General features: G+C 54.0%; 1 protein-coding gene across 1 annotated transcript in view; it reads left to right on the top strand.

Moving 5' to 3' along the window:
* CELF4 (CUGBP Elav-like family member 4) overlaps positions 1-26,761 on the top strand; it is a 235,221-nt gene that overhangs the window by 196,115 nt on the left and 12,345 nt on the right. The window contains exons 4-11 of the mRNA XM_047794158.1: positions 8,547-8,672; positions 9,083-9,162; positions 9,563-9,706; positions 10,640-10,787; positions 12,574-12,723; positions 16,723-16,788; positions 18,355-18,438; positions 23,365-23,448. Of these exons, the coding sequence (XP_047650114.1) occupies positions 8,547-8,672; positions 9,083-9,162; positions 9,563-9,706; positions 10,640-10,787; positions 12,574-12,723; positions 16,723-16,788; positions 18,355-18,438; positions 23,365-23,448 (882 nt within the window). The remainder of the gene's footprint in view (positions 1-8,546; positions 8,673-9,082; positions 9,163-9,562; positions 9,707-10,639; positions 10,788-12,573; positions 12,724-16,722; positions 16,789-18,354; positions 18,439-23,364; positions 23,449-26,761) is intronic.

Below are 26,761 nucleotides of genomic sequence, written 5' to 3'. Positions count from 1 at the left end.
CCCCTTCGTGCCTCCCCCCACCAGCAGCCTTTGATCTGGTTTGATGTCTCCTTCAGCCTTCTTCCCAGGCAGGAAGGCTTTTATCCTCAGGAGGCAGGCACTCCCCGCCCAGCTGCACCCCTGGATCTGGCTCTGCCACCGCCTGTGTTGTGGGGACAAAGGGGGGCACGGCTACGCTACCTAGTGGCTTACGTGGAGAACTCCCCTAGGTTTGGCCTGTGACCCCAGTGCAGGGACTGGCTCTCTGGAGGGCCAGTGACCCGGTCACACAGCGGCAGAGGGACCCAAATGCATGCCCTTAACCCTGGTGTGGACCCTGGAAACTCCTCCTATACCAGCAGGAGGGCAGGTGGTTGTGGGACCCCAGGCAGGAGAGGAGGGGGTGCCGACCCCCTGCCTTGTCCACTGCTCCCCTGTTTGAAAGGCAGGTCTGAGACGGCCTGGCGTGCTGCCTTCCTCGGGGCAAGGGGAAGGATCCTCCCTCTTCTCTCTTCACCAGTCTGAGGCCGGATGAGAGGAGAGGAGAAGAGGAGGCCCCCGGAGTCGGGATTGAAAATGGCCCAGGAGTTCCCGTCGTGGCGCAGTGGTTAATGAATCCGACTAGGAACCATGAGGTTTCGGGTTCGGTCCCTGCCCTTGCTCAGTGGGTTAACGATCCTGCGTTGCCGTGAGCTGTGGTGTAGGTTGCAGACGCGGCTCGGATCCCGCGTTGCTGTGGCTCTGGCGTAGGCCGGTGGCTACAGCTCCGATTTGACCCCTAGCCTGGGAACCTCCATATGCCGCGGGAGCGGCCCAAGAAATAGCAACAACAACAACAACAACAACAAAAAGACAAAAGACAAAAAAAAAAAGAAGAAGAAGAAAAGAAAATGGCCCAGATTTTGGTTCAGATGATCATTTTGACACCTACTTGTCTTTTAGAAGTCAGTGGGCTTGAAGGTTCTGGAAATTCCTGGAAAGGGCCCGTAGCAGGGCTCAGTATAACTTCAGGGGAAATGGTCTCTTATGGGTCAATCCAGGTAGACCACCTGGAGAGAGCCCAGGAGTATCTCAGAGGACCCCAAATGCTGCCTTTTGATCGGAGGAGGCAAAGTCAAGCTTGGCTTTGAAGGCTGGCCTTGTTTAGTGTCCCTGGGTAAGGTGCCCACACGCACATGACCTGCATTTACTGAGCATTCGACTCTGTGCCAGGCCCTGTGCTAAACACCTCAGGTGCCCCAATGAATTTCCTCCCCCAACAGCCCTATGACATGGGTACAATTATTCTCCCCCTTTCACAGATGAGGAAATGGAGGCCCAGGGATGGTGTGTGACTTGCATAACACGGCACAGTCAACCAGGATTTGACAAACAAGCCTCAGTAACTCTCTACAAGAGGCCCCCGACCTCAGCCCTCCAGTCAAAGTCAAGTCTGTGTGTCTTTGATTCAAGAGCCATCCTCCCCACCCCATTCCCTCCCCCACTATCCATGGTGAAGTTACCGAGAAAGAACCTCAGACTCACCGCCATGGGCCCGGGGGCACGAGATCACTCCCCAGGGAGAGCAGATGGTCCTAGGATCCAGGAGGTGCTCTGGATGTCCCCTGGTCCCATAGTAAACAAACAGCTTGAGAGATGCTGAGGACCCAGCTGCATGACCTCTGCCGAGCAGGTGCGGCTCTGGGCTCTGGCCCCATCTTGCCCACCCCCAGGACCAAAGGCTTAAATGCAGGAAAGAGTCCTCCAGCTCAGTCACTGTGAATGTCTGGAAATTTCTTTTCACTCCCCAGACTCTCCCCCTACACCTCCAGGGTCCCTAGGAGGGAGTCTCTTATAGGCCTGGCGCTACATCCCCACCCCCCCACAACCAGCCAGGCCCTCCAGGTCTGCTAGCAGCCTCTCTGCCCACCCCACCAGCCACAGACCTCAGAAGCCCCTGGTCCCCCTTCTCCCCAGCTCAGGTCCCCCCCACAGACCCTCCCTTGGCAGCTGAAGGGAAGAGAACAGTAAAAGTCTATTGCGCCATAAAAGGCATTAACCATCTGAATGCACATCCGCGGTGCCCCAGCAGCCGGCTATCCTTAAGCAGGAAATATTGTTTAATGCCGATGGTAATGAGCGAATCAAATTTTGAAAATTAAACTGAAATTTGAGCATTAGTGCCAGGGCCCCAGCATTTGGCAAGTCAAGCGGTGCTGCTGCCACACGTAGCCTCCTCCCTCAGGGCCCACTCATCCCTCACAGCCATCAAGATGCTCTCTGCTTGTCTGGAGACTCTAAGGTATCACCCTGAAACATCTCCACAATCCCCCAATTTGCCCTCAATTTGCCATCAGTAGCTGGTTTCTCTGTTTTCTCAGGCTCTCCTTTTAAAATGCTATCCTTCCAGCCGGAGCCCCATTCTGCCCAAACATTCTGAGTGAATGAGAAGAAGCATGAGATTCCCTGCTTTTTTTTTTCTTTTTTTTAGGGCCACACCTGCAGCATATGGAATGGAAGTTCCCAGGCTAGGGGTCAAATCGGAGCCACAGCTGCCAGCCTACACCATAGCCACAGCAACACCAGATCTAAGGCACATCTTGCTGCAACACTGGATCCTTAACCCACCGAGCAAGGCCTGGGATCAAACCTGCATCCTTATGGATACTAATCAGGTTCTTAACCTGCTGAGCCACAGCAGGAACTCCACAGACTGCCTTTTCACCAGTATTGAAGGCTTCCCGGAGGCGTCCCCCAATGCTAGTAGGTTGGGAAGCTGAAATTCAAAACTAGCTTGAGGTTTTGGGAAAAAGAAGAGGACTCCCAAGGCCAAAAGACTGGGAGACATATGTGTTGATGGGGAAGAGAGTAGGCAAGAGGCACTTTCGAAAGTAAAGTCCAACTTCCCCGGTCCTCCTTCTTGCAGCCCTGCCCTGGGCAGGGACCCCTTGGAAGCAGGTGAAAAGAACAGCCAAATGGGACCTTCCCCCCTCTCAGTCTTTGCTCAACTTCTGTTTCGGGCTTGGAGCCCCTGCCCCTGTCCTCTGGACGTAACTCCAGCCTACTTCTTGCTAGAAGCCCTCAGGGTGTTGTCACTGCCCCCTTTCCCAACTGGCCTCTCTGCCCTGCAGTCCAGGGCTATTGCTTGGCTGTCCTCTTTCCTGGGAGGCTCTGTGGCAGAGGCCCTGGGGCCAAAGACTGGATTCTCCAGGGATATGAGAGCCATACACCCCCCAACACCGCCAAAGAGGAAACACCTGCCCCAAGACTCTTCTCACACTCTCTGTTCAGCCTAGTCCCAGGCACACTGTAGGTGCTCAGTAAATGCTTGCTGAGGGAGTGGTCAGAGGGTAGACTCAGGCGGAAGGTCAGAGGCTCTGGTCCAGCCCCTCTTGAAGTGGCTTGTAAACACCTTTACCAGACGGACTGAGTACTTTTCCCATCCATTGTTTTATTGGCTCCCCCTACCCACAGCTCCTGGGGGTGGAGGGCAGGTTGATTATGCCCATTCCCCTATAGTAAAAGCAGGACATCTGGGCACAGAGAGCTAAGTTGCCCTCTCCAGGTTCCGGCAGGGCTGGAACTAGTGCCTACCTTCTGGGGTGTCACACCCCAGCTTCCCTCACCCCTGCAGACACAGGTAGGTAATTGCAGTTTAAAAGAGCAAGAGGATTAAATAGACAAGAGACCCCAAAAGCCTGGATTTAGTCCAGACCCCCAAATGGGCATCTTGGGGCTCCTCCCTGCCCGATCTCCTTATCTAAAAACAGTGGGAGCCTTGGTGTTTTCCGGGGTCCTCCTCAGCTATGCTATTCTGCAGCCTTATTCCTCCTGGGGAGGGTACAGCAGTTTTGGGGGCCACTGCATGGTAGCCCCACTGGCCTTTATCATGTTTGGGAACCTGTTTATTGTAGATGACCTCTTTCCCCATTTGGAAGTCAAGTCCAGTGAACAGACTCACCTCTCTTGCTTCCTGCTTAGAAGCAGTGCTTGGAACAGTGTCTGACACAGAGAAGGTGCTCAGCAAACAGTTGTTGAATGATTGCAGGAGCATGCACCCCTGGATCGGCCCCTGGACCAGGAGGAGCCAATGTGAAGACTCAAGGGCAGGGAAGGTTTGGGGTATTTGCCCATCACCCAGCAGGTCACTAGAAGAGCCTGTAACAGCCAAAGCTTTCCTGTGCCAGCCTCTGGGCTCAGCCCAGGAAGTCGGAAGTTGGGCTTAATGGAGCTGCCTTCCCTAAATCAGGCTCTGTCAAGAGAAGGATACTGGGCTGCACACCCACATCTCTGGGCTCCCGAGTGGTCTCAGCAACCTCCCACTCAGGGACATCTTCAGCCCATTTTCACCCTGGCTTCACTTCCCATCAAGGTGACCTGCGTGGCCCAGTTCTAGCAGCACCTGCCTGAACATCTCCTCAGGGGAGCAGTGAGGACAGCCCAAAATGGGCTCAGGCTGAGTGTTCACAGGGGAAAGTGAGAGCACCAGCACCCCACCATCACCCAGGGATCCTGCATCACTCAGGCAGGTGGGCTGTGGTCAGGGACTGCTCAGCCTGTCCCAGGCAGTAGGGGTCCGTGTCACTGATGCAGGGGGGTGGGGGTGGGGACAGACTGAGGAAATGGAGTCATGCTCTGAGACTCTCACTAGGTTGGCATAAGCTTCAAGACGCTGGCCAAATGGTATCACCCATCATCTGACACAGTTTGGGGATAGTGCCTCGGGAGAGTGACCAGAGGATCAGCAGGGCACAAGGGGGTGGGGACACAGGCAGAGGTTGTCCATCTCAGCTGGTCAGCTACACCACCCTGAGTCTGGTCCAAATGTTACTTTAAGTTCTCATCTCCAGATGAGGAGAGGAGAGGGCCATCCCCCTCTATGACCTCTATCTCCCTGAGTCAGAGCAGGGCAAATCAAGGGGATGCTCCTCTTCCTTCTGGATGGAGAACCCTAGGTCATGGTCATTGCTGTTGTGATGACTGCTGGCCAGCCTCTATCCTGTAGCATCTCTGGAAGCTTAGCATCCACCACATGAGGAAGGTGTGAGCCAATAGGCCTGGACTGAGGGAGGAGATCCACCTTTAGACTCAGGGTCCTTCCAGTCCCTGGTCTGAAAGAGCAGCCTTAGCATCACTCACTCATTACCAAAGCCAACTGGAAATGAATTCAGAGCAACCTGGACCAGTTGGAGGGCCCTAGAAACAAACAAACTTTGTGTTGGGTGGGGTCAATCCAAGGTCCACCAAGAGGAAGTGAGTCTGGGGCCAGGTTTCTCTGGTACCTGGCAGCCTTCCAGAAGTCAAGGCCAGTTTTCCCTGGGGAAATCCAGATGGGCGGGAGGAGGGGGGAGCCAGTCCCACTGCACACTGGGAAAATCCCCAAGCAGGAAGGGCTCAGGCCTGGAACTGAGGGCCATTTCAGGGAGGGGAAGAAGGAATTAACAATAACAACAATAAACCTGGGGAGTTCCTGCTGTGGCTCAGTAGAAACGAATCCGACTAGTATCCATGAGGATGAGGGTTCGATCCCTGGTCTTGCTCAGTGGGTTAAGGATCTGGTGTTGCCCTGAGCTGTGGTGTAGGTCACAGATGTGGCTTGGATCCTGTGTTGCTGTGGCTGTGGCATAGGCCTGCAGCTATAGCTCCGAATCAACCTCTAGACTGGGAATTTCCGCATGCCTCAGGTTCAGCATTAAAAAGAAAAAAAAGAAAAAAAAAGTAAAACTGGGCAAAAGGGAAATGGCTGGATGGAAAGGCACGTCGGGAAGAATTTTAATGCAATCAGAAAGCTGTCATATTGATACTAGAGGATTATATTCAGATGTCAGGAGAGGAGGCACAGGGTTGTGGCCCCAGCATCTAAATCAGGCTCAGAGGATGGGCTTTCTCTTCCTTTCCTGCTTCCTTCCTAGGAGATGTTTGAGCAGGAGGGTCAGGAATAAGCAGGGAGCAGGGGGCAGCTTTTCACTTCTTTGTCTTTCTGAAAATCTCATTTAATTGGAATCTTTAGAAGGTGCTGGAGGCGGGGGAGCATCTTGTCAATCTGGGGAAGCAGAGGCTCCATGAAAGTTTTCAAAATCCAGTTCACTTTATGTAAAATGTTTTCGTGCTACTGAGAGTTAAGCATAAGCCCTTGCCCCTCTCTCCTCTGTTTGCCCTCCCCTCCTGCCTCCCTCTTCTCTCTACTCTTTGCTTCTAATTCTTTTTTCCTCTGTCTCCAACATTTTCCCTCCTTTTCTGCTCCAAACTCCATCGCCTCTCATCCCTCCTCAGCTTCCCCCCTTCTTCTTTCTTCTTTTCTATTGGTCTCCCAGTCTTTGCTTCCCCCAGCCCTGAGTTTGAAGTTGATGAGGCCTGGAGATGGGGTGGGAGTATGCCCAGCTCTACCAGGGTCTGAGCACCCAGGCAGAGCACCCAGGCTGGAGCAGGTGGCCGGGCAGGAGTTCCAGCCCTAGAAATTTGGCTGAAGCCCTCCAGGTGTGCCCTGATCCAGCATCGATCACAGGAACTGGCTGTGACACCTTGGCCATACATAGAAGGAACACCTCATCACTAAGAGCTTGCCCAGCGCTGAGTGCCCCGGGGCTGAGGGCACCAGCAGGGCAGTGGGCAGGCCTTCTTGAAGAGGAGGACTCTGGGGTGGCTTGTGAAGGAGGGCACCCTGGAGCTTTCCTCTGCTTTGCTCTAGACCCCAGGACAGCCCCTCACTCTATGTGAACTCTCCTGGAACTGTGTGCGTAGGCGATGCTATGGTGCAGGAGGTACCAACCACTCTGAGTCCAGAAGGACTTGATTCTGCAGTCCTGCTCCTGCTTACCTTACCGCTCTCTCTGGCTTTGTCTTCCTCTCCCTCTACCCCCTTCACCCGATCATGCCTCCTCCTCTAGTGGTGCCCCACCCACCCCCTAGCCAGCTCCTACCCACACCCTCCTTCCCTATTTGCCTTCAATGGAAATCATGAACACATGTCCACCTGCAGGTTTGGAGTGGGCATTTCTGCAGCCTTTGCTGTGTGCATCAGTTATTGAATAGTGGATGAATATCTAGTGGGTGTCTGCCAGCCTGTTCCAGCAACTATGGCTGCATAACGATTCAGCTCCAAACAGAACGGTGTTAAATAACCATTTATTAAGCTCGTGGATTCTGTGTCTCCGCTCCAGGTTGTCTGGGCCTCAGCCGGAAGACTCACTGACTGGGGACTGGAATCATCTCAGGACTCATTAACTCCCGTCTGGGGGCTGATGCTGGCAGCTGATTCTGGCTGTCGGCAGGAGGCCTGGGTTCCTTTCCATGTGGACCCCGGTGTGAGCTAGCCTGGTGGCTTGCTTCCACAGAGCAACCGTGCCGAAAAGAGAGAGCCGAGAGGGGAGGCTGATCCTTTTTATGACCTAGCCTTGCGAGGCAACTGATCACTTCTGCCGTTCTTTATTGGTTAGAGCAGGCACAGCCCTGCCCAGATTCAAGAGGAAGGAACACAGACCCTACCTCCTTGGGAGGCATGAATGTCACATGGCAGTACGAGCTTGTGGGTTGGGAAATCTACAGCAGTCACAAGCTCCTATGGCGCCACACATCCTAATGTGATCCCTGTCACCCTAAGCACACACCTAAGTGTTGTCAGCAAACCTCTTGGTACTCAATACAATTATGGGCAGAAGATGCTGAGGGAGACCAGTCTTTAGGAACAAGCCCTCCAAAGTGCTCCGGCCTGAATTTTGCAGCATAAATAAGAAGGGTCAAGAGGAAAGGCACCAGATGGAGGTAAAAACATGAGAGGAAGAAAAGAGGTGTGCTCCTGAAAGACACAGGGCATTCACTCCTTCATTCCATAGCTCAGTCCTGAGGGCCTACTATGTGCCTGCTACTGATGCTCCAGCAGAGGCCTGGTCTTTTCCCTCAGGGAGCATACAGTGGGGAGTGGGAAGCTAGACAGAAACTCACTACTCAGGCAAGGCAGTAAATAATTTTCCTTTGAATGCTGGACCACAGGAGGGGCTGAGTCAGAGAATATAAAGCAGTGGGAGGAAGGGTTTTGATGAGGAAACAATATTTAAACTGAGACCCAGCAGGAGAGGATTCAACCTTGTGATGTGGAGAACACTCCAGGCAGAGAGAACAGCATGTGCAAAGGCCCTGTGGCAGACTTGCCAGTTTTACATTAATTTTAGCACCTGGGGGTGAAGGTAGGTGGGGAAGATAATATGTATCTAAGAGTGGGGAAGAGGGGAACATGGTGGGTGTCCTGGATGAGTGGCTAGAGCATTGGCTCTGTCACCTCAGTGTGAGGCCTGCCCTCTAGGCAGGAATGGGCAAAGTCACTGCAATCCTGCTCCCGTGCTTACCTTACCTCACAGGCTGGCTTTGCCTTCCTCTCCTTCTAACCCTCTCACCCCATCGTGGTGCCGCACCCACCCTCCCTCTCCCTGTTATTCCTCCCCCTCTAGCTAAAAGCCCCCTTCCTGCCCCCTACCCAGATCCTACCCTCCCCCTCTGCAACCCGTCCTTCCGCTGTGCCCTCTTCCCCACGGGCTGATCCCGCGCCCTGTGCCTCCGGCCCGGGTAAGCATCTCCTAATTTTGTTCTAGAAGATAGAAAACTCTTCGTGGGCATGCTCAACAAGCAGCAGTCTGAGGACGATGTGCGCCGCCTCTTCGAGGCCTTTGGGAACATCGAGGAGTGCACCATCCTGCGTGGGCCTGACGGCAACAGCAAGGGTGCGTGGGGGCGAGGAGGCGGGGCGTGGGCGCGGCAAGTGGGTGGGCAGGGCGCCCCCCGGAGAGCTGAGTACAGGCCATCTGGAGCTGGCTTGGCCGGGTGAGCACGAGTGGGGAGGGCTGCTTAGAAGAGGCGAGGGTTGGCCTCGCGGGGGGGAGGAAAGACTACGATGCAAGTCCAGATCAGGACGGGGAGGCCTAAGGGCTTCTGAAGTCTCTGTCCGGTCCAGGTCTTTCTCTGTCACCTTGTCTGTCGTCTGTCTCACTACCATCTCTTTGTTTCACTATGCTTCCTTCTGGGAGCCGCCCTCTCCCCTCGGCCCCTCCTGGGTCCTGCCTTACAGTCCTCGCGCTTCTCTGACCTTCCCCTGGGCCCTGGCGCCTTGGCTCAGCCTCTCCCGTCCCCCCAGGGTGCGCCTTTGTGAAGTACTCCTCCCACGCCGAGGCTCAAGCCGCCATCAACGCGCTGCACGGCAGCCAGACCATGCCGGTGAGTGTGGCGGGCACTGGGTAGGGCCGGGACTGGGGCAATAGGGGACTGAGATATCCTCGCCCCCCTGAGCAGTCGTGGTACCAAACGCATGCAGCGCTCACAGCCTCCTTGTGAGACAGGAAGGCGTTTAGCCCCATTTCTCAGACAAGGATATTGAGGCCCAGAGATGTTAAGGAACTGGCCCAAGGTCACCCAGATAGAAAAAGCCTGTTGCGGGGGGCGGGGGTGGGGAGTGGTTAAGACTCCAGACCTCTTGGTGAGGTTTGGTGCTTGTCACCGTCGCCGCCCACCCCTCGCCCCTGCCCCCTTAGCCCTTCTTGGAGAGGACCGGGGGGGCCCAGGTCAGGGAGCAGAGGCGGTTAGGGCTGGTGGGCCTCACGCGCAGTTCTGGCTCTAGGGAGCCTCATCCAGTCTGGTGGTCAAGTTTGCCGACACTGACAAGGAGCGCACAATGCGGCGAATGCAGCAGATGGCTGGCCAGATGGGCATGTTCAACCCCATGGCGATCCCGTTCGGAGCCTACGGCGCCTACGCACAGGCAGTAAGTGGGGGCACAGCGGGGTGGGGGCCAGGAGCGGCAGTTCTCCACAAATCCTAGGAAGCCCCAGTTGGAAGGGGATAAGAGGTTCAAGTGTTCTGTTGGCACCACAATACCCCTGCCACCACTCATGAAACAGTGTCCTCAGTCCTTCTGGTTACCCCTGGTAGGGGTCCTTTGAGGTCCCCCCAAACCCTCCTCCTCTACACTTTCCCTGTGCTCCCCCACAGGTCCTCCCTCAGGCCCCTAGCCCCTCAACTTCTTTCTTCCACCCTGGGGCAGCCTCTGCCAGCCTCCCCCCTCAGCTGCCTCCCAGACATGTATTCGCAACCCCCACATGGCTGGCACTGAGGCAGGCCAGGGTTCTGGTTCTAAAAATGCAAACTTTTTCAGCAGTGTCCAAACTCGGTCAGTTTCAACACCGTCTCTGGTCACCATTCACCTCTGTGAGAACACTGGGGGTGCCCGAGGTTTTAGTCGTGACTCTCCTGCATCCTCTATCCTACAGACACCGAGTTAGAACCATTTTGAACAGAAATCGATCCCTATTTAGTTCTTCAGAGGCTCATCCAACATTTCCCTAGAGCTTTGGATGTCATGTCTCCATGAACAATGGTCCTTTTGCAGGGCAGACTGGCACCCATGGAGCCAGTCCCTCCCTCCCCCCCTGCCACCCCTCTACAACTTTAGAATCTCAAAGATCCTATTACTACTTTTGAACACAGTTTTCTCTTGGTGGGGAGTGGTCTCTAATTGCCATTGAGAATTAGGGCAGATATGGGAAAGGTGGCAGGGCTCTCTGAGGTTGGGGGTGGGGACATGTGTCTGAGCTGCCTGGGGTTCAGGGCCTAGCTGGTCTCTGGGAGCTGAGCCCTTTGGTGGGGAGGGCTGACCCCCTGGAAGCGCATGATATTTTTTCCACTCCCTCTGCCCCAGCTGATGCAGCAACAAGCCGCACTAATGGCATCAGTCGCACAGGGTGGCTACCTGAACCCCATGGCTGCCTTTGCCGCCGCCCAGATGCAGCAGATGGCGGCCCTCAACATGAACGGCCTGGCGGCCGCACCCATGACCCCAACCTCAGGTGAGTGGGCGGGTACCAACACATGGCCTGGTCCAGCAGGAAAGCAGCTGGACCCAAATTGGTACCTTTTCTCTGGCCAGTTTCGGCTACCAATGGACCATCCTGTGTCAAGAGCACATGGTGTCTGGACCCAATGAGGGCTTCACCTTCTGGCAATTTGTCTTAAAAATGTTCTGACCCCTGAGGACCGATGGGAAGATGGGATGTGGGCCCCTTTCTGTCTGTGATATGAGAATTTCATTCAAGTTGGTTAGCCATGTCAGGAAGCAATTCATGTTGATCTCTAGTATAGATATCCAGAAAGAAGTTGACATGAAAACATCTCCTTTGAGGTCTGAGAGGATGGGGCAGGGGGTGGGGGTGGTGAGGAGAGCCCTACCCATTCTGTGGCCATTTGGTCCCTGGCCCAAGCACAGAAGGAGTCTCATTTTTTCATGTCCATTTAACCCAACCTAGATTCACTGGCTTTTTCCAAGACAACTACCCAACAAGCAAGAGAGAACCAGAAGAGTTATTAAAGGACAGAGGGTTTGGAAGCAGCCAGCTTACAAAGCATGTTTTTAATTGGATCTTGGCTATTGTCCAGTTCAGTGATTCTCAACCAGGGCAGTTTTGCCCCTTCTTCCCACCCCAAATATCTGGCAATATCCTGAGACATTTTTGGTTGTCACAACTGACTCTGGTAGGTAGAGTCCAGGGATGCTGGGAAACATCCTACGATGTGTAGGATAGCTTCTGGCAAGGAGGTGTATGGCCATAAATGTCAGTAGTTTTAAAGTTAAGAATCTCTGTCTAGCCCCAAGGGCTGGCCCACCACCCCAGGCTCTGGTTCACCAAGCTTCCTTGGCTCTGCCCTCAAGCTGTAGCCGCAGCCTTCTTGACATCCATGCTATTCTTTTCCCAACTAAAAGCTATAAAAAACTGTGCCATCTCTAGGTCCAACTTGAGCACCACCCCACAGCTCTGATCCTTAACCTGGAGACATTCTTGATGGCCTCAGGTCCTTATTTAGAGATACCCTGCTTCCTATATGAAGAAGGAAGGCCTTTATAGGCCTTCCTATATGAAGAAGGAAGGCCTTTTCCAGCCCTGATGGCCTCAATCACCATGCCATCCTCACCTTGGTTTCCACTCACCTGATTTAGGGAGGGCACAGCCTGTTGTCATCTGACCCCAATTTAACCCTCATCACAATAAGCATCACCTTTGTCTTAACTGGAGGAGGCCAGGATGTCTACTTTGTCTATGAGTAAGGCTGAATCTGAACTCTGCAAAGGCTTCTCTCCCACAGTGTGAGGGAGTGTCACAATTAAGACCTCCTCTAAGTAGCAAGACCTCCTTCATGGGGAGGAAGATTGCCTCTCAGTGATCCCATTGAGATAGCAGAGAACAGAGCCATAGCTTAGAAACCCCTTGGTGGCTAAATAAAGACTAGTTCATCCTCACGGAGCTGGAGTGAGCAAGATCACTGTGGTCAAAGTCAAGGGTACCTAGAGGTCTATGTGCTGCTGGTCCAAAGTTGAGCAGTCAGTGGTCAGGGATGTCTTTCTGGGGGAGGTGGGATTTGGGACTCTGCCTTGAAGTATATATACAGTTGAGATGAGTAAAGTCGTTACATACAGGGAGGTACCCCAAGGCCTGATTCACAGATAGGATTAAGTTGATGGTTGATGTGTGAAATCCAAGTCAATCCCAAGGCCCTTGGAGCTACCAGGGTAGAATTCCATGGGTTGGCCTTCACCTTTGTTCTGCTTGCCCCCCCATACCTCTTCACCTCTGGAACCAGGTGGCAGCACCCCTCCGGGCATCACTGCACCAGCTGTGCCTAGCATCCCATCCCCCATTGGGGTGAATGGCTTCACAGGCCTCCCACCACAGGCCAATGGGCAACCTGCTGCAGAAGCTGTGTTTGCCAATGGCATCCACCCCTACCCAGGTAAGCACATCTGATAGCCCTTCCTTCCGCATACAGCATACTCACTTCTCATTCATTTTGTCTCTGCCCTTGCCGTTATAACAGGGAATGTATGGCTCCTGCTCTCTGTTTGTTCCTTGGTGGAACCCTAAATGTGATCAGGGAGAGCCAGCCTTCTTCAGGGACCTCCTAGTGGGAGAGAACACAGATCCTTGGGGATTTTTCAATCTTATGAGTGAGAAAGAACCCCATTCCTGGGTTGCCCTCAGGGGAGAAAAGAGAATAGAGTTGTCCAACTGGGTAGAGAGAGGCTAGTAATTGCAAATTAATTGAGATTGAATTTGACCCCAAAGAAGTAAGGGGATAGAAGATTAAAAAACACGCATATTTAGTGTTAATCAGGAAAAGACTCTTTTTTTTGGGGGGGGAGAAGTGGAAGAATATAGATTGGAAAGTATAAATGGCTAGTACATAATGGTTCAGTCCCTTGGTGCATATGCATTTTTTATCCTGGTCAGCACTTTGGACAGAGGAGCAGGACCACGGACAGTTCCCAGCTCCTACTGTAAGGAATTCAGGCACACAAGATCAAGGAGGATTAACTCTGTTCCTCTAAAATTTAGCAGTTCTCCTGTGGTGAGAGTGTCCAAGTTGACTTGGAGCAGCTCCTCTCTCTGGTCTTGAGGCTGGACTGGAACTGGAGCAGGGAAGCTGTGCCCAAAGCCCTAGAGTAGACAGGCAAGGGGCAGTGTAGTACAGATGAGATCAGCATGGTCCTCCTTCCTGTAGGACAAGTGATGAGGTCACAAAGTCCCCATAAGTGCTCAGTCTGTGACGGATGAGAGGGAGGGCCCCAGAAGGAGGGCAGGACATGGGTCTATCCCCTGGGAAGTCAAAATCCAGTCAGGAACACAATATATATCAACAGAATCATAGTGAAGCTATAAGTTAGAGCAGAGTTTGGTCCAGAGTGAATGTTCTCTGACTCAAGATGTTAAAGAATTCAAATGAAGGGAGAGTTTATTCTATAGACTGACAAAGCCCAACAGAGCTTCTGGAGGAGACACTCACATCAAACTTTAACAGATGGGTAGGAATGGAAGAATCCAGATGAGCAAGGAGCACACTGCTGTGGAGGGGCAGGGGATGGCAGGGGCAGGGGATGGCAAGGAGATTGGCCCAACTAGGGCAGAGGAGCTCAGCCTTGGGGTGCCAAATAGTGCTTTCTACTCTAGTTCCCCATCAGAATCTACTGTGGTAGTTCCTATTGTGGCTCAGCAGAAAAGAATCTGACTAGTATCCATGAGGATGCGGGTTTGATCCCTGGCCCCACTCAGTGGGTTAAGGATCCAGCATTGCTGTGAGCTGTGGTGGAGGTCACAGAACTGGCTTGGATCTTGAGGTGCTGTGGCTGTGGCATAGGCTGGCCGCTGCAGCTCTGATTCGACGCCTAGCCTTGGAACTTCCATATGCCACAGGTGTGGCCCTAAAAAGCAAAAACAAAAACAAAACAAAACAAAAAATGTACTGTGTGACTTTATAAAAACCAAAGAATCCCAGAGATTCTGATTTTAGTGTCTGGAGTAAGGCCCAGACATCCAGAGAGTATAAAAATTCTACCTGCATCAGTAGAGTACAGGGCCACAGTGCAAAGTCATAATTTCCTCACTTTGAACTTGGAGTTGTTCTTGATCTCATCCCAGAGATTTCCCCACAACTCACCCATCAGTGCAGAGTGAAGAGGCCAGAAAAGCCTAGAGAGTGAAGCAACAGGGCCTGTAGGATCTGGAGTGTTGTTTAAGGGTGAGGGCTCCAGACTGGGAGGGGCTTGCAAGCTGGAGGTGAGAAAGACCCCACCCATCTCAGGTTCCTGGGTTCCTTCTACCTCAGGTTCATGGGCTGGGAGATAGTCCCCAGCACATCTGGGTGGTTTCACTTCCTCCCACCCCTCCCTGCCCACAAGCCCATCTGGATCTCTCCATTTTGACAAACCTGTTCCTTTCCCACTCCCGCCAGCATCTGTGAGCTATTTCCCTCATGGAATTTGGAAATGTTTCTCTCCCCCATTTGTAACAATCTGCTACATCCCATAAACAATCCCCTGACAGAGCAGGAGGGAGGGATGGAGGGAAGGAAGGAGAAAAAGTAGTACATTAAAAAAATTAATTTACCATCTTTAAATGCGGAGTTTGGAGCTGCTGTAATGAGCGAGATCCTTCAAAGTGTTCAGTCTTTGGCAGTTACTAATGAGGTCATTAAGCAGGGAGAGGGGTCTCAGAAACACTTTCTCTACTTCCTAGTCACAGGTAGCTTCTCTGCTTTTCCTTCTTGCTTCATCAACATCCTGCTGGAAGCACATAGTGTGGCCTTTACTGTCATATAACATCCCTGAAGGGGTGGCTCTCACAAATTATAAGGATTTTCCATTCCTTCCTTACATCACAGTATTTGCTGATCACTTGCTACGATCCTGGCACTGTGCTGGGAGAGATGCCACATAATTGTGCAGGTCATATTTTGCACAGGGCACCAAACCGTACCCAGAGAAGAGATTGTTTTTTCTAATTGGACGAAAAGCATTATGTGGTCGGGCACCTGGGAAGGCCCAAGAGGACAAGCAAGACATGGCTTTCCCTCCAGGGAGCTCAGGCTGGTGAAAGAGTCAGGTGGAGGGAGGAGGATAACCACCTACCAAGCGCCACCACCACTACCACGTCACCACTGGGAGGTCCATTGCCCATCATGGGGGAAATAAAGGGATAGGGTTTTGTCTGGACAACCCCAGGTGGGAAGGAGCCTCTACCTTCACCCTGACCCTGAGCAGTGCCCTCCAGGGTTCAGCTCCCCTGCTGGCCATCTGCATGGTCTCTAAGGACTTCTGCCCCAAGATTTCCCCTCGACCCCCCAAGACTTGGGTGCTATTGTTCTGGTGTGATATTCAGAGATGACAGCTCAGACAGGAAGTTCGAGGAACTCTTTCTGGTCTACAGGTTCCAAAATCTGGCACTGCCATTTAGTTTGGTTGGCCTGGGTCATCAAGCAGACGACCCTGGATGGTTTTCTTTCTGACTCCCTGAGTTCTCCAGCTTGCCCCAAATACCCTAAGTCTTCATCTGTCCCCACCATCTCCCTGGGTCCCCATGATCATCCCATCCCAACCTCAGTCATCACTGGCCTTGGTTACCGAAGACAGTGCCCACCATAGACACAACAAAGGTGATGGAAGTGAACCAAGCTTTTCCCCCCAGTCCCGCTTCTCTGGGTGATTTGCCAAAGTATCAACCCAATGATCCTCTCACCCGGGGCAATAGATGTCCCAGGCAAAAGATCAGGTGGAAAAAGTCTTTGATCTTCTAGTTTTCTGGTGTCTGTGGGCACTGCTTCTCTCCCAGCCTATGTGGCAGACCTCATTGGTGTGGTCAGTCCTGCTGAGGGAGTCTCAGCCATGTGCACAGATGGCTCCATGCCTCATGCAAACTCCCTGAGCGTTCAGGAAGGACTCCCTCTATTTGAGCAGGAGTGGGTGGCCCAGGAAGAAATAGTGGTAGGGTGAGGTGTCCCATGCCTTATCTTTTATCCAGCCGGGCTCTGCTCACAAGAGTTCTGCGGATAAGTGAGGACATGGCCCTCCTGACAGCCTCTAGCCCCGTTGTCCTATTTCCCAGAGCCCTTCTCCAGGGACAGATCCCTCTTGTGTCTCCCCACCAAGTCCCTTATGGTCGAGCCATCCTCTGATGTCTCCTTCCCAGCCCTTCCCAGCCTTCTTTGTGAACCATCCATCTTCTTTCACCGCCACCGCCAGCCTCAGCCTTCATCCCCCAGCTAGGGTGGGCAGCCTGCCACCCTACTAAGGGCCCTGGGCTGGGGAAGGGGGGAGCTCACTCAGAATTCCTGCCTCAGATGCCTTGCCTCAGGACAGAGGCCACTGTGCAGCCACAGTGTCATCTCTGTGGGCATGGTGAGGGAGGGGATGGTTTTGGGGGCACATTTCTGACCTCTGCCCCCTTGGCTCCCCTGCAGCGCAGAGCCCCACCGCCGCGGACCCCCTGCAGCAGGCCTACGCGGGAGTGCAGCAGTATGCAGGTCGTTAGTATCCGCGGGTCCCCACGGTGGTCCCCCAGCTGCGTGCACCTCCTTGTGCCTGGGCACCTGTGCCCCCTCCCCACCCAGGCCAGGATCTAGCACTGTGAGGGAGGGGGGAGCAGGGAGGGACTGGCAGGGATCCAGTAGAAGGAGATCCCCACCCCACCCCCACCAGGCTGCGCCCCCTCTCTGCAGGTGCCCGTTGACGGTCTGGCAGAGCTTACCCATCATAGCAGTGGGGGCTGGTCAGATGGGCCAGGCTAAGCTTTAACCTTGCTGTGAAGTGACTCATTTCTGAGGCCAGATTTCCCTGCCCCGTGGTGCTGCCAGGGCTGGTTTGTCCAGGAGCAATGGGGCCTCTGAGCAGCTTAGGCGAGGCTGGAGCTCTGGTGTGGCCCTCACAGTCCACAGCCTCTGGCCCTGTAAGCTCAGATGCCTGGATATGTGTGAAGGGAAGCAGTTTTCATCCCCTGCATCCCACAGCCGTATAGCGGCAACAGGAGCCCCACCCCCCACCCTGCCCCCGAGCAAAGAGGATGTGGAACAGGGGAGGCCAGGCAGCCAGAGACAGAAAAAAGGAGAGGCAAGCAGATGGCCTTGGTCACTGAATGGGAAGGTGAGGAACTACTAGGAAGCCCAAGGCCAGCTGTCACAGCCACACCTCTCTCCCTTCCCTGGGCTGGGCAACACACACACATACACACACACAGAGCCCCCCAAGGCCAGCTGTCAGTCATACTTCTCTCACACTCCTGGGATGAGCAACAACCTTCAAACCCCACCACCACCACCACCACCACACACTCATTCACACCCAGCCTGTCCTGCTCTCTGGCTTGGTCAGGGTCCCTCCTCGCTGAGGGTGATGGGGCTGCCTGTCACCATCATGAGAACCCAAATGAAGCTGGCCACTGACCTCTGGAGTCCAGGAGAAGCTCTCTCTGTTGCCCGTTGAGCCCCCCTGAGCCTCTCTGGGAGCCAGACCAGGCTGAGGAGAGGGCTAGCCATTCCTGTTCCACCTCTGACCCTTTCCAGTTGAACACAGAAGGCATCAGATCTGTTCAGCCCAGTCCTCTGCCCTGGGGGCCTCCCACTGGCAGGATGGCAGAGGCCAAGTTTACACCAAGGGTGGCTCCCTACCTCCCACATGGGTGCCCTTTGAGCGGGAGTGAGGGTATGTGTGCCAGACTCAGAGAAGAGGAAATCTTTGGTGCGGGGCGAGCCTCTCCAGGCATTCAGGTGTTTTCAGTTAGCCTTTTTTTTGTGGATGATCCACACCCATGGGTTGTCCATCATTGTGGATTAAACTCGCCTGCCCCATGCAAACAGCGGCACGGCTGTGCACACTCACTCATATGCACAACCACCCCCCCTTCTAGTCTGCCCTGTGCCGATCCTCGGTCATGACTGCTGAAAAACTGGCTTTGTCTGAAGTGCGTTTGGGGGGCTGATCTGCTTCTGCTGCTCAAAACTGAAATTTCTCTCTTTCTTCCTGCCTCTCACCCTGTCTTTCCCTGTGGCGTCGCTGTCACCGTTTCTCGCTCTTGCCTCCTCTCTCTGGCCTTCCAGCAGCCGCCTACCCTGCTGCCTATGGTCAGATAAGCCAGGCCTTTCCTCAGCCACCTCCAATGATCCCCCAGCAACAGAGAGAAGGTGAGTCTGCAAGCAGGGCTCCTACGCCCCTCCCTCCTCCTCCCCCCAAAGAGGTTGCTCACCTGGGCCTTCCGCTGGGGTGTTGCCAAGGTGACTATGTCTATGTGTTGTATGAAGGGTCAGGGAAGGCCAGTGGAAAGGAAGGAGAGAAATAGGATTGCTCATGGCTGGTGTGGTGAGCGGGAGCAGGGAGACCAGTTCATCAGGGACAGAAACTGTGCCCTCAAGGAAACCAGGAGGGTCACCTAGAGATCCCAGGGCAGGGGATGGGGGTGCTCCAATGTAGGCCTAGTGAAAAGGGGGGCTCCTGGAAAGCCCCATCCGGAGGCCCTGGGCAAGCCAGCAAGGCCAGTGGGCTTCAGGAGTCTGGAACCCATAAAGACTCTCAGAGCCCTTCCATTCCAGAGCCCAGAGCCCTGCAGGAGCTGGATAACAAGCCCTTTTAGAGATGCAGGAAGGTTAAAGAGCTCAGTTTGATGGGGTCTTTTCTTCCTACACCAGGAAAAGGATCATCCTGCCAGTCAGGCCACCACGCCTGCCCCAGGGTGCTCCAGTGGTCTCCATATCTCTGGCTTGTAGCCTCCACAGTGGACTGTTCCAGAGCTGTGGGATGTGGGCCAGTCCTGGACAGGACCTGTGGGTCTGCGGGTCCAAAGCCCTGTAGTCAGACAGGCTCTGAACAGGCTCCAGAGCCTGGACAGCTGAGAGCTTGGTCTTTCAAGCAAACTCTTCTGGGTGTCTCTCAGCTCAGCCTCTCCTCTCTCAGCCTTGGTTTCCTCACCTCGAAAATGAGGACAGTGACGATGATTCCCTAGTGGGGTGCGAGGGTCAAATGAGCTTGAGTCTGCCTTCCAAACTCCAGCAGCCGCCTGCAATTTCTCACCGTGCACGCAGTCCTTCCCCCACCAGCTCGTCACCTCCTGCACAATTGTACCTGAGGCATCATCTTCTTTCACATGCGTGGGGAAGCTTCTGAGGTCTGCGTCATCTCCTCCCCAGGCCTCTGAGGATCTAGCTACAGGAACCCAGAGGGTTGCACAGAGACCCCCTGCTTGCTCTTGCAGGCTTGCCCTGCTGCAGCTCCGAGTCACACCTGGGACTGTCTGTGAAGTAGGGGTGTTGGATGGCCCATCAGAGGGTCCCCTTCCTGGGCCCTGGGCTTGGAGCCTGCCCTTGTTGCTGCCCTCCTCCCTCCAGCCCATGCTTTCCAGCGCCACAGCTATCAGGTCAGAACCACAAACAGTAGGGTCCAGGCATCCCAGGCCCAGAATAGAGCTGTGTCCACGGGCCCTTCCTGCCCTTACCACCTCACTGGCTTCAAGCCGACCCACCCTTGCTTCATAGTCAGTTCCCTGCATCACTCTGGCCTGTGGGCTCAGAGATCTCTAAACCCTGCCCCTCTCCCCCAGAAGTGCAGGTTAGCACTGCTCTGACCAACACACATCACAGCCCCTACCGCTGGCCTCAAACCCAGTCCCTCCATCTGTTCCCTGCCCCATCCACACCTCACACTTTGTACCAACCCATGCATCTAGCTCTGAAACTCTTTCGCATACCTTCTCTCCATTTCTGAGCGACTTCAGTTCCCCCCACCCCCAGGCCCTGCCCCCTAGAGCCAACCCTGTGTGGCCAGTCCCCCCTGGGGCAGGGGGATCTCCCACTGTGGTCCCCATTCTCCTCGACTTTAATGCCGTGGGGAGCAGGGCTTGGGGACATGTGAGACAAGAACCCAGATACCTAGAGAGCTCACAGCCCTGGGAGTGTGTCATCAGGCAAGGCTTTGGGGTCCTGCAGGATGATGTCTTCAACATGTAGGGATGGGGTGATGGACATTTGAGGCAGGGAGGATGGAAGGGGAAGGGCCTGGGTGCTGCAAAGTATGAGAAGGAGCCTGAAAATGGGGGGAGACAGGCTGATGGGGGGTTAGAGGCAGCCCAAAGCCATGTCCAGGGTTGTGTGAAGCACAGAGGAGAGAAAGGCTGTGTTTCTCCAGCCATGCCTCTTTCCACCACGGTCACCTCCCTTGTGTCATGCCATTGAAATACCAGGACACGATGATTGCTGTCAGGACTCCCCTTCCAGGTCTCTTTTCTTTGAGCTGAGCCTGAAAACAGGTGCCCAAAGCCCCTGAGGCTGTCTGCTCACACACTGGCCTGGGTTATTGCGTGAGGGGCGGTGGCACAGGGCAGTCACCTGTCTCTGGCACTCTGTTTCACCATCTCTCAGAAGGCTGGATGGGACCAGATTGATCTCCAAAGTCCTGCTGTTATGTCAGCTGGATGCTCTCTAGTCTGTGGTTCAGGGAATGCACCAAGGGCTCCGGGGTAGCTGGAGCAGGACAATATGTAGGCTCACTGTTGAGGGGTGAGGGGTAGAAGGCCAGGTTGGGGCTGGGAGAGCTGTCCCTGTGAGGCTCAGCCACACTCCATGCTGAGGGAACTGAGGCCAGAGGCTGGGGGCCTGGTGGCTTCTTGTCTCTTTAAGAAGAACAGAAATAGCATCCACACAAAGCAGCTTGCAGAAAGCTTGAGCTTGTAGGGAGGGCCTCAAGTTAAAGGTGGGTATCAGCATGGGGTGGGGGTGGGGCCCAGGCCCGGGAAGCCTGGAAGAGTGGGGATGGGGGGAGGGGGGAAGGCACAGGTCGGGGGAAGAGTTAGGAGGATGGGGAAAGGCAGAGGCCCCTCCCCCTAGAGCGCGCCCCCTTCTGGCTGGAGAGAAAGCCTTCCAGACATACAGGAGAGAAAGCCTCAGACTGCTGAATACAAGCTATGGACTCCTGGAGCCCTGGAGGCGAGAGGGTGTGGGGAGGACCTGGATGTGGTCCTGGAGGAGGTGCGGTTTAGATTAGGCCTTCAAGCTAGTTCCTGCCCCAAGGGGACTCACATCTAGCTGGGGATTCATTCACAGGGCAGTGAGAACACACCGTGGGTAGAGGAGATGGGGTGAGGGGAGGGCCACCAGAACTGCGGGAATCCAGCTGTGGGACCCCGGCAGTGGGTGAGGGAGTATCTTGCGCCGGTTCTGAAAGTGCCGTCAGCAGTCCAGGGAGGGGAAGCCAGAGGGTGGGGGATGGGCAGAAGGTGCAGGGCAGGGACCAGGACCAAGGAAGTCATTGGTTCCGGGGAATGCTTTGGAGGTCAGAGGACTCTTGGCATGAGCTGTGAACCTCAAGGGGGTGGAGGGAGGAAGTTGGGGAAGGCGGGTGGGGGGTGGGGAGAAAAGGGCAGAGAGACTCCAGAGCTGATGCTTCCTCCAAAACTGGGTTATCTGTCAGCCTAACGCCTCCCAGGGAGCCAGGGTTCTGGCTGGGAAAGCTACGTATCTGCCCATGTTGGTGCTTTACAGCCTTTGCTTTAAAGTTTGTGCTTTGGTTTCCACCAGCCTCTGATCAGAACCTCGGTTTTTATCTCGTTCTTAGCAAGTGCAGCTGTTTCCTCTGCGTGGTTTCCTTAGGTGGGAAACAAGCATGGAAATGACCACACTTTAAAAGGTTGTTATATGTGGCCTACTCTATTTTGGATGGCACGGAAAAGATGGACCTTGGGGAGGTTTCCCTTTCAAAGAGTTAAAACTGAGCATTTTGGCCATAAAAAAAAAAGTAAACCTTAGCTAACTGGAAATTTTGGAACTTAAAAGACCTCACCAGGGTTCAGGGTTTCTGGGGCACTGAGGTTTATGGTAGGTGGAGAGGAAGGCACAGAAACAGAGGCCAATGGCCTGGGTCTGGGTTCTCATCCTGGCTCCATCACCTACTAGCTGTGTGACTGGATAGGTGACTTAACCTCTCTGGGCCTCACTTTTGCCATCTGTGAAATGGGGGTGACAATAGTACTTACCGCAGGGGGCTGCTGTGAGGATTAAGGGAATTAACATGCAGATAAAGTGCATGGAACAGCCTGGCATGTAGTTGATGCTCTGGAAGTGGCAGGGCTGTTATACATGTAATAATGGGGAGTCTTTCCTATGCTGAGGCTTGGTGGGTCTACTACACAGAGCCTTGTAGTGAAGCCCCTTCTGCTCACCTAGCTTGCTGGAGGCAGCAGGATAAATCTTGGTTTCCACCTTCAGGATCAGGGCTGAGTGTAAGATTCAGGGCAGGAATTCCCACTGTGGCTCAGTGGTAATGAACCTGACTAGTATCCGTGAGGATGCAGTTGGATCCCTGTCCCTGCTCAGTGTGTTAAAAATCTGGCATTGCTGTGAGCTATGGTAGGTTGCAGATGTGGCTTGGATCTGGTGTGGCTGTGGCTGTGGCATAGGCCAGAAGCTACAGCTCTGATTCAACCCCTGGCCTCCATGTGGACCTGACTCCGTATGTCGCGGGTGTGGCCCTAAAAAAGCAAAAAAAAAAAAAAAAAAACAACCAAAAAACAGAAAGATTCAGGGCAGCAGAGGATAGAGTCATTGGGGACCAGTCAGGGAGGAGGATGGGGATTCCAGGCCCCAGAGTCCTGCCTGTGGGGGGAGGGGAAGTGAGGTTTCCACAGCATGGCTGCCCCAGGGTGGTTCCCTCCATCCTCACCTGAGCAGCGGCCCAGTGGGTCTCCCTCCTCCAGCCTCTCCTCAGCATCTCACCCCCACAACTGACCAGGCCTTGGCACGTTTCCCCATTGCTGGTCGACTCCACCCCTGGAGCCCTAGAGTTGCCAGGTACCCTGTTGCAGATCCGTTTGCAGAAGAGACCACTGAGGCGCAGAGAGGTTCAGTGACTTGCCCAAGGGCATGGTGGAGAGCAGAGCTCAGACCCAGGGCTCAGCAGAGCCCACTTTTCTGTGGCCGCTTTCGGATCTTGGATGAGACCCCCCCTCCTAACCTTGCACCCCACCCCTCCCTGCTGCCGCTGCCTAACTCGCTCACCTCTCCTCTGTCTCTCTCTTCCCCCACCCCGCCATCCCTCCTCCCCCGCCCCACTCCCCCTCACCGCAGGGCCCGAGGGCTGTAACCTGTTCATCTACCATCTGCCCCAGGAGTTTGGGGACGCTGAGCTGATGCAGATGTTCCTCCCTTTCGGTAATGTCATCTCCTCGAAAGTGTTTGTGGATCGGGCGACTAACCAAAGTAAATGCTTTGGTGGGTAAAGATAACAAACCAACTAGCTTCACCTAGGACAGGGCGGTGCTCGCACCAACTTACTGGTGTCCAACTGCTTTTAACCTGCTCCTTCACGCTGCTCCCCAGTCCCCAAAGTGCTCCCTGTGCCCAACCCCCCATCTCTCACCCCTCTTCTGTCTTCTGTTCTTTTGGCTTCTTGGCTTTCCCTGCCTACCCCCATCCGGCCCCCCCAACTCCCCAGTCCCAGTCCAAGAGACAGTCTCCCTTCCCAGCCAAAAAAAACTCCATTCCCACCCACTGAGAAAGGGATCCACCCTTGGGCAGGGCTGGAGGGGCAGGGAGCAGAGTCTGCCAACACCCATTCTTCCAGCATCCCTCTCCTGTCAAGTCACAGTGGCCCCTCCCCCTGGGTAAAAGGCCCCTCCTCCCAGGTAAAAAAAAAAAACAAACAACATGATCCTTGGGGTGGGGGGGGTCCACCCTGCTGAGACCCCTACCCTACCTGCCACAGGGCCTCCTCTGTCCACCTCTCTGTCCTGCCCCCGCCCTCCTTTTCTGTCTACCCTGCTCTTTGCTCCCCTCTTGCCATCCAGTGACCCCTCCTCTCCCCACCCACCCCCCTCAGGCCACCAGAGCCGAACTGGAATTGTTGAGGAGTCAGGAAGTGGAAACTGGTACCCTGCCCTCAGGAAGCCTCAGGTCTGAGCTTAGATGAAAATTACATCCATTCAACAGCAGTGAAATCTGCGAGGCACCAAGTAATGGAGTGAGAAAGGCAGGTGGATGCAAAGAGACCTACAGGAAGGGGAGGGAATTCTAGGCAGTGGGAATAGAATAGATGAGGTCATGGGGGCTGGGAGGAGGAAGAGTCCAAGGTTAATAAATGAGGAAGCAGGAGGCTTTGGGGAGAAAGGAGGGTTCAGGGGAGATCAGCTGTGAGGGCGGGTCTGTGCTGGGGAGGGTTTCCCACCATTCAGGTGAAGATGCCTCAGGTGGTGTGGTAGGCAGTGGACGATGGTGGGAGTAATGGGGCGAAGATCCTTTGGGGAAATTCTCCTGGTGGCAGGTGTTAGATGGAAGACAGATCTTGGGAGGATTTAGGAATATGATTGTCAGCTAAAACACAGGATGCCCAGTTAAACTGGAATTTCAGATAAATGATGGATGCATTTTTAGTATACATATTTCCCAGGTATTACATGTAATATGTCCCATGCAATATTGGGTATATACTAATACTACAAAAAGTATTTCATTGTTTGTGTGAAATTCCATTTTAACTGGGCATCCTGAGTTTTGATTTGCTTCAGAACTGGAAACCCACCCCTTCCCCACACCACCACCCTACATTCCTCTTCAGCCCCTCTCCCACCTCTTCGTCTGCCTCCCTGAGAGCTTCTTTCTGGGGCTAGACCCATTCAAGAGTCCCCAAGGCTTAAGGAGTCCAGTCCCTGGAGAGCTACACATGGAACCAGAGCTGAGTCTTCCAGAAGCTTAGTACCTCCAGGTTGACCCCCACATTCTGGGGCTGTGAGGACAGAGGATGATCCCGCTTTGGCTAGGGAACCCAGGCCACCCCTTGGGGTGGGGGAGGGGAGAGGTATAAGAGCGTAGAAGAACCAAGAAGCACATGTTAAAGAGATCCCAGTTTGGAGACCAGCTTTCCAGGACCATGAAGGGCTTCAGGGTGCAAAGTATGTCCCCCAAGGCAATTGGAATCTTTGCACATTGTCCCTTTCCCTCTGGCAGCTGCCACAGAAGATCTGTGGTACTTTTGTGGCATAGAGTTGCCCCAGCTTCTGGGAAATTGGAAAACAAGGCAAAAAGAAAAGACTGGCTTGCATCCCTCTACTGTTTGGTATTTCTAACAAATTACAATCATGGGTGTAGAAACAAACATGGGTGTAGAAACTTACTCTTTAAGTAAGCCTCAGATGTTCCCCAAATCAAAAGAAAACTGCAAAGAGCCCAGAACATGCTGGGCACTCGGGCCGGAGCAGGCTCAGTCTGCAGCCATTTCCTTGAGCATCTGTGCTGTGCTGTTCCCAGACCACCTTTGCCATGAGTGCATTCAAGTTCTCCAGCAAAGATTTTTGTCCTGCTGTTTCTGGAAGGCCCCCTCCAGATACCTCTATTCGGGCTCTTTTCACTCTTCCAGAACAAACATCTAGTGCTGAATATCTACTGGCCTTAAGAAAGGATAGGCTCCCGTCAAGTTGACTGATCCAGTAGCTCCTCCTTCAGCCTCTTGGGTTCCGTCACCCGCTCTGGCAGCGGAGCCTGCCCAGCTCTGCCCAGCCCGTGCTCATGGGCAAGTGGTTTATTGCCTGGGTCCCTGCCCTCGTTTGTGCAATGGGGATTTCAGCATCAGCTCTCAGAGAGGCTGTGAAGGTTACCCAAGATGGGCTATGGGAGGGAGCTGGCCAGAGCAGACCCTCTGGAGGCACTAGGGCCCCTTAACACCCCAAAGCGGGGCTGTTTTGCTGCACGTGTGGTCCTCTGTTAAAATGAACTCCTAAAAGGCCCCACTTGATCTTTATAAGCATAAACAGAATCATCCAGTGGCCTTCGTGAGCCGATGGCCGGCAGCACAAATGGCTTCTAAGCTGGAAGAGGGGCTGGAAGGCCAGCAGGAAGGCATCGTGCCTCACCACTGCCCACAGTCTGGGAGTCAGGAGCTTTCTCAGGAGTGGGAGGAATGGGCCAGGGGGCTCTGGGAGAAGGGACACAGGCCTGGAAATGGTGAACCAGACCCTTGCCCAGGGCAGGTAAGCAAGGGAGATGCTGCCTGCCCTGACTCTAGCCAGTTAACCAAATTAGTTCTGGAAAAAAAGTTAAGCGTGGAATCCTTCCCAACCCCTAGGCTTCAAGAGACTGGTCCCAAAGGCTGAGTGCCTCTCCTCTGTGACCTTCTCTCCATCCTTTTACGCCTCAGGCCTTTTTATCTTTCTTCCATCTCTTCCCCACCTTATTCATATTTGATTTTTAGGGAGGGGCCTGTCACCCACAGGCTCTCTTGGCCCAGGACGGAAAGAGGCTTTTAGTTCACCCACCCTCTCTAATCTGGGGAAAAGCATGTAACAGATGCCCCATTCACACATTTGAAAACTGCTCTGCTAACAGCTTCACTGTAGTCATCAGACATTGAGGTTGGCGGGAAAGGGTTGGGCCAGGAGGACATGAGAGAGGGAGGTGGAAAGATGACTCACATTGATCTCCAACTATGGATTATCCCACATCTTTCCTATGTATTTGGTATGTAGAGTAATAT

This window comes from Phacochoerus africanus, chromosome 8 (assembly GCF_016906955.1).
Source record: "Phacochoerus africanus isolate WHEZ1 chromosome 8, ROS_Pafr_v1, whole genome shotgun sequence".
Classification (NCBI taxonomy): domain Eukaryota; kingdom Metazoa; phylum Chordata; class Mammalia; order Artiodactyla; family Suidae; genus Phacochoerus; species Phacochoerus africanus.
This window is presented reverse-complemented; position numbering and strand designations above follow the sequence as displayed.